At 36.7% G+C, this 11,620-nt stretch overlaps 1 protein-coding gene across 1 annotated transcript; it reads right to left on the bottom strand.

Annotated features, from left to right (window-relative positions):
• Positions 1-5,968: 5,968 nt before the first annotated feature.
• On the bottom strand, positions 5,969-11,239 carry LOC107678466 (LIM domain transcription factor LMO4-like). The gene is made up of 5 exons (XM_016473740.1): positions 10,944-11,239; positions 9,638-9,860; positions 7,975-8,071; positions 6,803-6,952; positions 5,969-6,684 (listed from the first exon to the last, which is right to left on the bottom strand). The coding sequence occupies exons 2-5, from the start codon at positions 9,850-9,852 to the stop codon at positions 6,676-6,678; spliced, it is 471 nt and encodes a 156-aa protein (XP_016329226.1). The 5' UTR covers positions 9,853-9,860; positions 10,944-11,239; the 3' UTR covers positions 5,969-6,675.
• Positions 11,240-11,620: the final 381 nt, after the last annotated feature.

Genomic DNA, 11,620 nt, shown 5'->3' with positions numbered 1-11,620 from the left:
TCTGTGCATGTAAACTATATCAGTCATACATGACAAACGAATCATGGGAAACGGCATGAATAAAGTAATCAACATTAACATGTTTATAAAGCATTTTTTTGCATGTTACTCTTTACAGTCCTGTTTGTCGGTGTGGAACGTCAGCATCTTTATTTTGAAATGTGACATTTAAAGAGACACTTGACACGAAAAACTAAACGGAGACTGATACACACACTTTGTACACTAGTCAAGTATTACTGTGTCATCGCAGTTAGCCTTCTTCAGCTTATCCTTTATCATTTCTACTGAGCCCTTTTATGTCCTTTATAAAAAAACACTTGTACCATGGGTGGTATCAAATTAATACCAATGTATGTTTTGACCACACGCCAAGCAATCATTTATGAGGTAAATAGTTTTATTTGGCTAATGCAGCATTTATGAGCTTCTGCAATTGAGTGGTGGAACTATGATGTCACTTTGTAGGCAAAAACCCGGAAGTGAGTTAGCATTTTAGCACTTCCGGTTCCATCGTCCCAGAGTCAATGGGTTTTTTGAATGGGATTTTGGTTAAATCCCTAAAATAAGGTCTGTGGTTCACACAGGCTTAAGATACTTTCACGTTTTATTCTACAACATAAAACACACCATACACCCCACTCGTGATTTTTTTAAACTGTTACGTTTCTTAAAAAAGACGGTTGCTAACAAGTTGCTAAATGGGACTACAGGCGCTGTCGGAGACACTAAACGTCATCACGCTGAACAGTTTATCAATTTCCAGTATTTTCCAGTCGTAGTATAATTTGTAATAAAATTAATTGTAAAATAACCAATTAATAGTTTCCCGCATTTTATATTGTTGGTCGACGATGTTTTTTTGTTTTCCCCCGAAATGCAACACAAGTCTTCAGATGGAAGATGCTCGTTTTATCGCTTTCCTACATATGCGGAGACTCTGGGTTCGTACCATAAGGTAAACTCATATGATTATTCCATGTAAACACCACATTTACCGGCTTAGTCGCGGTGAAAGTGAAACTTTAACGATGCAATTAGTGCTTAGGCCACGTTAAATTTAAATGTTTACGGCCACATGAAGCTGTTAGAAAGCATATGGATTGAGGATTTTCTAGAAGCAAGGATAAAATAACATTTTGTGTACCCACCCTAACAAAGCTGAAATGTGGTACTTTATTCACTAAAATAAGTTTAATCTTACAATATCCAAAAACTTCATATTATTTAAAATTTAATTTATTCACTATACTATTTATTTTTAATGTCTCATTTCAGTTTTAGTTTGGCTCTAGTTTAGTATTTATTCCAGTTTATATGAAAAGGTTCATGTAGCGTGGATTAAAATTCATATACAGAGTAAATCCTTTTCACTGAACACATTAAAAATAAGTTTGAAAAAGTTGTGGGAAGCGTGGTGGTGGTGACGTTGAAGGCGAGCGACTGTGGTGCTGTAGTAAGTTTAGCTTTTAAGTTCTGGCGCTTTTACTTAGGCTTCAAAATTCATCAAAGTTATATTATTTTGTGAAGATTATCTTGATGGACAAAACTTGTAAGTTTCATGAACTATGGTTGAACACACAGCTTATTTTTTGCGATAATCCAGTGTCATGCTAACAGCCGATCCGCCTACAAAGCGACGTCATAGCTCCCCCGTTCTACAGCCTATTTAATGCAAGTAATATGTCAAAATAAAAGAAAGGAGAAGAAAATGAGTTGAGGCTCTAGTGTTATTAATGAGTTTAATTAATAAAAGGTGTGGTTTGCACACGGTTGTTCGCTGGTATAAAGCGTGTGAGAGAGACGTGACTGTTATATTGCAAAAATGGACTGTTACATACTTGATTATGGTTAAATGGCAAAAACGCATCTTAAATAATCTAATTAAATTTATTTTCATATTAAACATCTCAAAAGACATGTATCACTCAGTTTAGCACTTTCAAATATGACATAATAAATATATGAATACAAATGGATCTATTATTTACACACACGTATATTTGCAAATTGCAATAGAATGCATATTATTAATTTACAGAAGTAGAACTTCTCTAATACACAGAACTCTAATACGTAGAACAGAACTTCTCTAATACACCTGGCTCAAGTTTTGTCTGTGTCTGACGATGTTACAGGGTGTTCCAAATAAATACATTCTGGCAATTGAAGTGAACTTCAATAGATACCCCATACTCACCGAATAGGATTCAACATTGTGTAGGAACCCTGTGAATTGGGACGCAGCTTGAGCCATGGTACCAAACAGTTAGCGTAGCACCATGGCTAAACAAGACAACAAGTTGAGCCACGGTGCTTGTGCAGATGGTGTCATTTCCTGTCCTCTCTATACTATGGCTGCATCCGAAATCACATACTTCCGTGCTATTTAGAAGCTGAATATCAGTCTGTGGCAAAAGTCTATGGCAAAAGTCCCAGGATGACATACCACTTCCGGCGAGATTCTGAAGTGCACATCTGATGGACACTTTACGATCACACGAGGACACGGGAGAGGATTTAGGTCATGTGACAATGACAACATGGAGGATATGGTACATCCAGATTACATTCATACTATATAGAACATTCTTTTTCAGCAGTCGCGAAGTAATACTTATTCAGAATAAGTACCTACTCAAGAGAGTATGCGATTTCAGATGCAGCCTATCACTACTAATTATCAATGATGGCTGGGTAGATTACAAATTGTAGTCTGTTACTGATTCCAAATTACATGACAAAATATATTTAGTAATGTAATCCATTACATTACACATTTCAGGTAATATTATCAGACTACTTTTTGATTACTTTTGACCTAGTTTATCACATTGATGTAAATATCAAGCGTAGCGTTAGTTCTGGCAGGTCACGTTAGTCAAGCTCGCATCAGCTGACCTTCAGCTGATCCCCATCAACCTATGGGACTACGACACCTATCTAAGCATTCATATATAAGGTCCCTCAGTATTCTCAGCAGTTTTTGCATTGCTCAATAGCTAATTACCCTCCTCCATCCCCAACTCCTCCTCTGTCAGTCGGGATTCAGCCTTCTGATTCTCCTTGAATCAGACTAATTCTAAAATGTGTACATAAAATGATTGAACTTTAACAATATCTGCAACATTTATGTTAGTTCTGTTCTGTTTACCCTGGGGGGTTATCGCTGCTCTCCCTGCTCTCATCCATGCTAGGCTGCATGGAGGCGCAGGGAGTTCTTGCCCAGAACAGGACCATACCGCCAATCCAAACTGTATGATAATTGTCAATCATCTTTGATGATAGTGGTCCTGACAGAAATGATAATCTTGTACCATGTTGATATAAAAATACAAAGAGAAAGAAAATATATAAGCAGTTGGCTACCTTAGAAAGGAAAATTTAAAAGATGAAAAAGAAGAATTATAGGAATAATCAATAAATTATGAGTAATATATTTCTATTGTGTGAATATGTAATCACGTAATCAAAAACTAGTCTGATTATGAGTATTTAAAAAGTTCTTAATTTTTGGAATTCCTGAAACTTGAACATTACTTAAATAGCATTATTTATAATTGTTATAATTAACCCTATTTACTACCTCAAAAAAATGAAAGGGATATATGATATAAATGTTATATAAAAAAGCGTCTGACCTCGTTCCCTAAACCTAACCTCAAAATCTGATTGGTTGATAGAATGTTGCTATAGGACCAACAAAACGCTGTTTGAAAGTATGTTGTACTTGGTGAAATTACAGCAAGCATTGAAAAGTGGCGAGAATGTTGAATAAGTGAATGTTTTGAAATGGAAGACAGCGGCCCTGTGTGATATTTAGGTACAGAAATTGTGAGAGGAAAACAAAGCGTTTCTAAATGTTCTTAGTTGTTCGCTGGTAAAAATATCCACACTCTTCTCTTTCCCACTTTTTCACAGCATGAGGCATGGAAACTCAGGCAATTACACTCATTTGCATGTGTTAATATGATTAATTAGTGAGTATAAACACCTTTTCCATGACAGAAGCAGCAGAACAATTCATACACCTGCAAACTTTTTCTGATAGAGGATAATGCCTGTAGACTAAGAGGCTTTTTTCCCTCAGACCCTCTAATTGGCATGTGAATATGCCTGGTTAATTAGGAATATGCAGATGAAGCTTGATTGGTTTGAATGCAGAGTGTAAGTTGAGGAACGGTGGGATTCAAATTGTGCCGAGGTTTTGATTTCCTTACTTATCGAGATATGAAGATAATTGCAATTGTGATCATTTGCATACGTTAATGAATTTGCCTGATGCTTTTCAATCGAATCTGAAATAAATAATTGATGCAGGATCAGCACCCACACCAACATCAGGGATGCTTTTTTTATAACTAAGCGCATTAAGATGCCATTTTGGAGCTAATTTAAAGAATGTATCACCACATCTTTCCAAGTCCTTATGAATTTCATGGTGCTTTTTCTGCCTTGAGACATTAAAATGAGTTAATGCAAATAAAACAAGAAATTAATGCAGAGTAGGTCATTTTTTATATATGCATTAATTTATATTTATTAATTGAATTTTGTTTATATATATATATATATATATATATATGCATTCATTTCTTGTTATTTGCATAAATTTATTTTAATGTCTCACAACAGCAAAAAGCACCATGAAATTCTAAATTCTAAAACTCTAAGGTAATTACAAAAATGTATTAAGTAATTTATTGGTTATCAACTTCTTGTTATTTAAAGGGATAGTTCACCCAAAAATGAAAATTTGATGTTTATCTGCTTACAAGTGATCTCTCGCGCGTATACGTCACTCATTACACAGTGCACAGTCATTGTAGGTACGACGGCTAATCAAAATGGTACTTACTTGCGCTTATCCGGATTGAAAACTGACTGAAAAAAGTCAAACCGACTTAAAACTAAAAGATTACGTTCTCTCGCGCGAACTCATTCGGGAGTGGTGACTTTCCACGTATTCCCAACTTCTGAGCCTGCTCGCCTGAAGTTATGGTTGATTGCTCTTCGGCTGGATATCAACACACCCATTAACGTAAACTACGCCAGAGCGCGCCGCGTACACACCTCACGCACCGGATGCCAAGGAAGTTGGACATAGTGTTGTATTAGAGGTAAAAAATTATATAAATACTGTTCGGTTTCTGGCACAAACCGATCGTTTCGTGTCTTAGGACATCAATGTGTCGTCACGAGCCGCAGGGTTTAATTTGGATTTGTCTGTGCATGTTTTTTTTACTCTCATAGATTTTGTTACCATTGCCATGCATTATACGACTGACAGACTGCAACGGCTGGACTTAAAAATCATAATTTGTGTTCTACTGAAGAAACAAAGTCACCTACATCTTGGATGCCCTGGGGGTAAGCAGATATACATAAAATTTTTATTTTTGGGTGAACTATCCCTTTAATTGCAAAAAACTGAAGAATTCCTACTGATTTTTTTTTTTTAAATACATTTAGCATTAAAATAACAAATGTGCCATCACAATTTTGTATAGAAATGTCAATTACTTGTCTCTAAAGCGAGAAGAGCAATTTCCCACTATAGTTTAGAGGTGGCTTCAAGGGCAGGAGGTTGTGAGAAGGGAAAGGGGGTGAAAAAGTTGTGCTGTGTACTTTAATTGCGACATGGTAAACATTTAACGTGTTTGATTGTTTTGAGGCAGCGAACGGAAAGGAGCGACTGCCTCTTAATTAACTAGGCGGCAGATTAGTCCTTATTAAATTCAAACACGGGATCAGAGCAGAGTTCAGCCTCCCCAGTGCAATAGCAGCACAGATACGGCACTCACAATGAACTTACACACTCCACGCTCACATTTAATTGCTTCTGTAATGGTCCGAGCTCAAGCCCTATTCATACTAACCCTTTGGGTAATCAGGTTTGCACCGCTGAGAGCAAAGCTAATAACTAGGATAAAAATAAAAATAACTAGGACAACAAATTCATTCTTGGCAGCTGGGTTTTGTAGGATTTCCCATTTATTGGATAATTACACCTTAAATAGACACATGTTGAGCAGATAATTCAACCATTACAGAGAGTACTGGTATAAAACATATTTACAATTCTACACCCTGAACAATGTCCAAAAGATGTACGAAGATATTCTGTTTTTGACGTTAGTCAACATGAAATCAAAACCGACCCCGTTTACTTTATTGATGCACTTTTCTGGTGTTAAAGTGAGTCACATTTACTGCTTGGTGCAATTTTGTGGGCGAAATCCAGTTTTACAGTTTTTCACACGGCTATGTGTCAGATTATGGACAAAAACAGGTTGTGAACAGTTTCATCTTGACTCAAAAAAGCACACATTGCTTTCAGCTGAAGCCCTCTCTCTGAGGTTAGATGTGAGAGAGGCAGGATATCCTGTGAGAAAATAGAAGTCACTTCTGTGTTCAGGGGGCAAGAAAGCCACAATCCACCACAGTTTTATATGAAGTCAGATATAAAGAAATGTTTCCATCGCTCTCAGCCCAAACCCGTTCTCCCTCTCAAAGAACCTTTTTCATTTAAGCCTAAGAATTTAGGCTGTAAAAACGTAAGTGCATTAAAGGAGGAGTGTCTGGAGGATGTCAGTGAAGAGCTGTGATGAGAAGGACACTGGAGGGTAAGCAGAGAGAGAGGAAGAAGAAGGGGCGAAGAAGACGGGGAGTCCCTCAGCAAACCTACAAGACACAAGATTGGTTAAACTGCATGTTTGTCCTCTATGGCAACACTTTAGTTATGGCCTACAGACAAAGACCAAACTCACATTGTAATATGACCTTAAAGAGTAAAACTCACTTTCTGGTCCGGTAGCACCGGGTTGCTCTGCAGGTGAGTATTAAGGAGTGAGGCTCCTGGCCGGTCGTGTTCGCAAAATAGGGTGCCGTTCACATAATGGAATCTGTCACCGGGGACCAACTGGTTTCTGCACGTTGCACAGGAGAAGCACTGGAACAGAAAAGAGAGAATTGAATCGATTTAACCCTGCGGCGTGTTTTAAGTGCTGAATTATTAGACGTGCGTTTTATTGAAGTATGCAGAGCTGCTAGTCGGCGTTAGCATTTAGAGAACTAACTGCCTCAGTGCTTAAAATTTTTTTTTTAAGGAGTTAATCCTTGTGCAACCAAGGTCAGTTCCATTTTAAAAGAAAGAGCATCAGCAGAAGATTATTATGAGAAGCTGTAATATATCTAGGCTTGGCCCAGAGAAATAAATGTACCATACTGTAATATGACAAATAAATAAATAAAGATTCACATGTTTAATTCAGCTCTAATGAACATCTGCGAATTAGAAAGCCATTAAATATAGTACTCAAGTTAAAGTGAAGCACAGCCAAAAATGGAAAAATCTGCCATTTACTCACCCTCATGTTATCCAAACCTGTAGGACTGCTCTTCCGTGGAGCATAGAGATGTTTTGAAGAATTTGTCTTCGTTAATTCATCCATACAAATGAAACTCAAAGGTGTCCAATGTCATTTTGGACCCCACTGACTTTTAGTGCATGGACAAAAACATTCTTCAAAACATCTTTTAGTGTTTCAAGAAGAAGGTCAGTCATACAGGTTTGGAAAGACACAAAGGTAAGTAAATTACATTTTGGTAACACTTTATTTTAGGGTCTCTTAACTAGTTGCTTATTAGCATGCATATTACTAGAATATTAGCCATTTATTAGTACTAAATAAGCACATATTAATGCCTTATTCTACATGAACTTATTCTACATCCCTAATCCTACCTAATACCTAAACTTAACAACTACCTTACTAACTATTAATAAGCAGCAAATTAGGAATTTATTGAGGGAAAAGTCGTAGTTAATAGTGAATAAGTGTTCCCTATTCTAAAGTGTTACCGACATTTTTAATACAGGTTTGTAAAGACATGAGTAAATTACAGTATTTATTATTTTTGGGTGAACTATCCCTTGACAATGCTGTCATAGTCACGCTTCACATAACCAACCTTGAGGTGGTAGACATTGCCCTGTGCCCGCATGACCATTTCACTGGCGGGAATGGACTGACCACATGCACTGCAAGCCCCCGTGTGCCCAAACAACCTGGAAAACACAGAACACACAAATGAAGAAAGTAGAAGAAACACATTGTAGAACTTGGTTTTGCTTTATTGCAGGAGCGCAGCTATGACTTCAGCAGTGTTATCTCCCACAGAGTTGACACAACAGGCTTAACATTAACTGATGCCGTGTGATGCATCTAAGACAGCATGCAGCGTCTCTGATGTTCTCTGTGGGAGCATGTGAGAATGCATCTGCAGAGATCATCAGCACCCGGTGGATGCAAATGAGTCCAATGCAAATCGACACAAGAACAAAATGCTTGTCAGCATAGCATGACAACTACAGCTTCAGACAACTTTGGCTAGGCTATTTGAATTGCAAATGACTGTGGAGACTCTTGCCTCAAACAGTCTCATTATTGACTTGCGTCTTTGTTATAACCATTAAGATTTCGGATGTGGGCACTACTAAATGTGGAGGTGAAAAAATATGGGTCTATGAGTTAAAAGCCTTTTTCACACTCATTATTAGCTGTTAAAATTAAAACCCATGCATGGTATTTTAAGAGCATAAGATTAGTTTGTAATTTGCTCTTACATTTTGTAGACTACCTGACCTATTTATGGTTCACTGAGCAATTAAAATATTTCTTAAAATATATAAGGCGAGTCCACAAAGCACTTGACTGGTGAAATTAGGTGCTTTGAAGTAATATTAGTGGAGTAAAAATTAAAAGGTCAAACAAAAAATACAAAAATGTTTTTTTATGTTCTGATTATTTTATGTGGTTTTCTATATTTTCAACCCTGTTACTAACATTAGATACAGTCTAAACAGTTTAAAATCTTGCTTTTTTGTGATTGTGTGTGTTTTTAGCAATAAACATGAAAAAGCATCAAATTTTAGCAGACAATACAGTCAAACAGACTTATCCAATTAAAGAAAAAAAAGTAACACGTAAACAGGGTTACAAGTGACAGGGTTGAAAATTTAGCCTGTGTCAAGATATACCAGCTAGTCTGGGACCAAATGCTGGTTTGTAGTAACTGATAAACCTATAAAATCACATTAAAATGATCCTAAATTAAAGAAAAATGTGTTTGTTCACAAAAGAAATTGGGTAACAGGGTGGAAGGGTAATGCTCAACAATGCAATTTGTGTAAAACCAGAGAAAATTAAATATGATTATTTATTTGTCTTCTTGCTATGCTTTAAAAAAAGGTTAAAATTATGTTTCTCCCTGGACGTCACAATTATTAAAATAATTATTATTATTATTTGTAATGGGGGAAAATGACAGTAAAACAATTTTTTTGAATGTTTTTCCAATTTAGTGATTACATTTAGTTCAAGAGTTTTACTACAATAAGCGGAATATCACTTCAGCAGATTATGTCAGTATGATTAATTTCTGGATGTGGTTGAGAAGGTCATGACCTCTGAGCTAAGAGGGGGCATACAGAAATACGGTTTTAAAACAAGCTACTTATCATGCTAAATGAATTTGGTCATCTATTATCAGTTGATTGAATAGATCTACTGTAACACTTTTCACAACAAATCTAAATGTCTCGGGTTCTTTGATGTTTGAGCTTGTGTCTGACCTGATGTAGTCTGTTCTGCAGAGGATCATTCCTCCTTTGCTGTAGCAGGTGGTCCCGATCTCTCCCAGCTGAGCCTGACAGCACGAGCACTTGAGGCAGCGCGTGTGCCAGTAGCGCTCCATGGAGAAGAGCAGGAAACGGTCAGCGATGTGACCCCCACAGCCCGCGCACGACCTGGACGCGCACGCGCCGCCTGTAACCTGACTGTTCACCATAGCTACGGCTGGAAGGAGGCAAATGAGAAGACCAGCTGCATGATGAACTTATCTCACCATGTATGATTATTAACAACAAACTGTATGGTGTGAAAAAAAGGTGATTTTAACGATGAAATCTATAAGGCAGAGGTCAGGGTGAAGGGACAATGAAGGGGACATGGCTCTCCAAAATAAAAACAGTGGTTAATCAATATGTTTTTTTTTAATATAAGTTCTTCAACTTTTCAGTACCTCAGATAAATAAATATTTGTTGGCTGTGCAGCCAAATAAACAAGTCATCAAGTGCATCCTATACTACACAGTGATGCAAAGATATTGGTCAATATTGAGATATATGACAAATTTATATAAGATATATAAAGTAATGGTGCCGAAGTAAAGACTGAACACTAATAAAGCTTGTGATTCATCATGTTTTTCTATATTTAAGTAAAGCTTGAATATCAAAAATGTCTTATTTAACATCCTGCGCATCTAAAAACCCAACAAGAGGTCTTGTGATAAAAAAGGTAAATATTTTCCATCAGCAAAGAATAGAAAACGTAACTATACACACACACACATACATATATATATATATACACACCACCACTAAAATGTCATTCAGTGTAACAATAGTTCATATACCAAAAAATGCAGTCAGGGATGTTTAGAGGAAGAATCATTAAAAATACTCTATTTAAGGATCACAGTGCAGCCTCCAAAAACGAATTAATCTTTACCCTTTAAACCACTAGGTTTAGTTTAATCACTTTTTCTTTCATATATTTTAATAATTATTTTGTTTCATTTTTACATAACCATATCTGTTATGCTGTTATTTGAAACATTAAAGTAGACAGTTATATAAAATATAAAATTCACTTTTGCAAACAGATATTTTCTTTTGTTTGTTTATCTATCTAGAATAACTATAACCTGTAAGTAAAGAATATTTGGACACCTAACACAGCAAGCATGATTACAATACAGAACATGTCTTGATGAATCCACATAGCATTTTAAACTTTCAATTCTCAGCTCATACATTGAAACTTTGTCAATTTGAATGTATAGTGCAAATGTGAACGCACGCAATGCGACTCACCTTGAAGAGCTTCGATACTCCAGCGAGTTGTTACACTGTATAAAGTTGAAGTTATCCACCCCAAGACCTCGCGCTCGTATGACTGTCCTCCTCTTCACGCCCACATTTAACAGTAACAGGGCAACACGGTTTAATCAGCGTCGCTTTTCTGGACAGTGAGTGACATGTGAGTTACTGGCTCCGTTGCATTGCGCAGCTCTCCAAAACAAGAGCTCGAGAGTGTGGACACACTGTGGACTTGTTTATTCCGTCAGATGTTACATCCAGCAGTCAGACTCTCACCGACGGAGCGGACGGAGGCGTCGCGGGGCTTTTTATCACTGCGTGACGTACCAGAGCTGTACACTTCACCTTGATAGGTTTGATCATTTCGGGGCGTGGCTTCTAACATAATAATCAATATTAGCCTAATACATATTTGTCCGTCACGCATATTCAACACAGTGCATATTAAATTTCTTTATAAAAATATAAACTCAACTATAATTTAAAACGGAGAATTCATCTTTATTCTCAAATAAATCAGATAACATACATAGGAATTTAGAAAGTAACCCTTATGAAAATTAACCATAATTAAGTAAACGTTACACTAAAGCTGTGCGCGTATTTACAGCATAATCTCTCCCTAAGAACAAACTCACACGCAACTGAAGTTCAAGAAGTTCAAGAAGTTT

Source organism: Sinocyclocheilus anshuiensis, unplaced genomic scaffold (assembly GCF_001515605.1).
Source record: "Sinocyclocheilus anshuiensis isolate Anshui unplaced genomic scaffold, SAMN03320099.WGS_v1.1 scaffold112, whole genome shotgun sequence".
Classification (NCBI taxonomy): domain Eukaryota; kingdom Metazoa; phylum Chordata; class Actinopteri; order Cypriniformes; family Cyprinidae; genus Sinocyclocheilus; species Sinocyclocheilus anshuiensis.
The sequence above is the reverse complement of the archived record's forward strand: the minus strand, read 5'-3'. Positions and strand labels throughout refer to the sequence as shown.

Coding starts and splice junctions, on each gene's coding strand:
- LOC107678466 (XM_016473740.1), bottom strand. CDS start 9,852: ATGGTGAACAGTCAGGTTACAGGCGGCGCGTGCGCGTCCAGGTCGTGC. Junction 8,072..9,637: donor TGCAGAACAGACTACATCAG/GTCAGACACAAG, acceptor TGTGTTTTCCAG/GTTGTTTGGGCACACGGGGG. Junction 6,953..7,974: donor GCAATGTCTACCACCTCAAG/GTTGGTTATGTG, acceptor TTTCTGTTCCAG/TGCTTCTCCTGTGCAACGTG.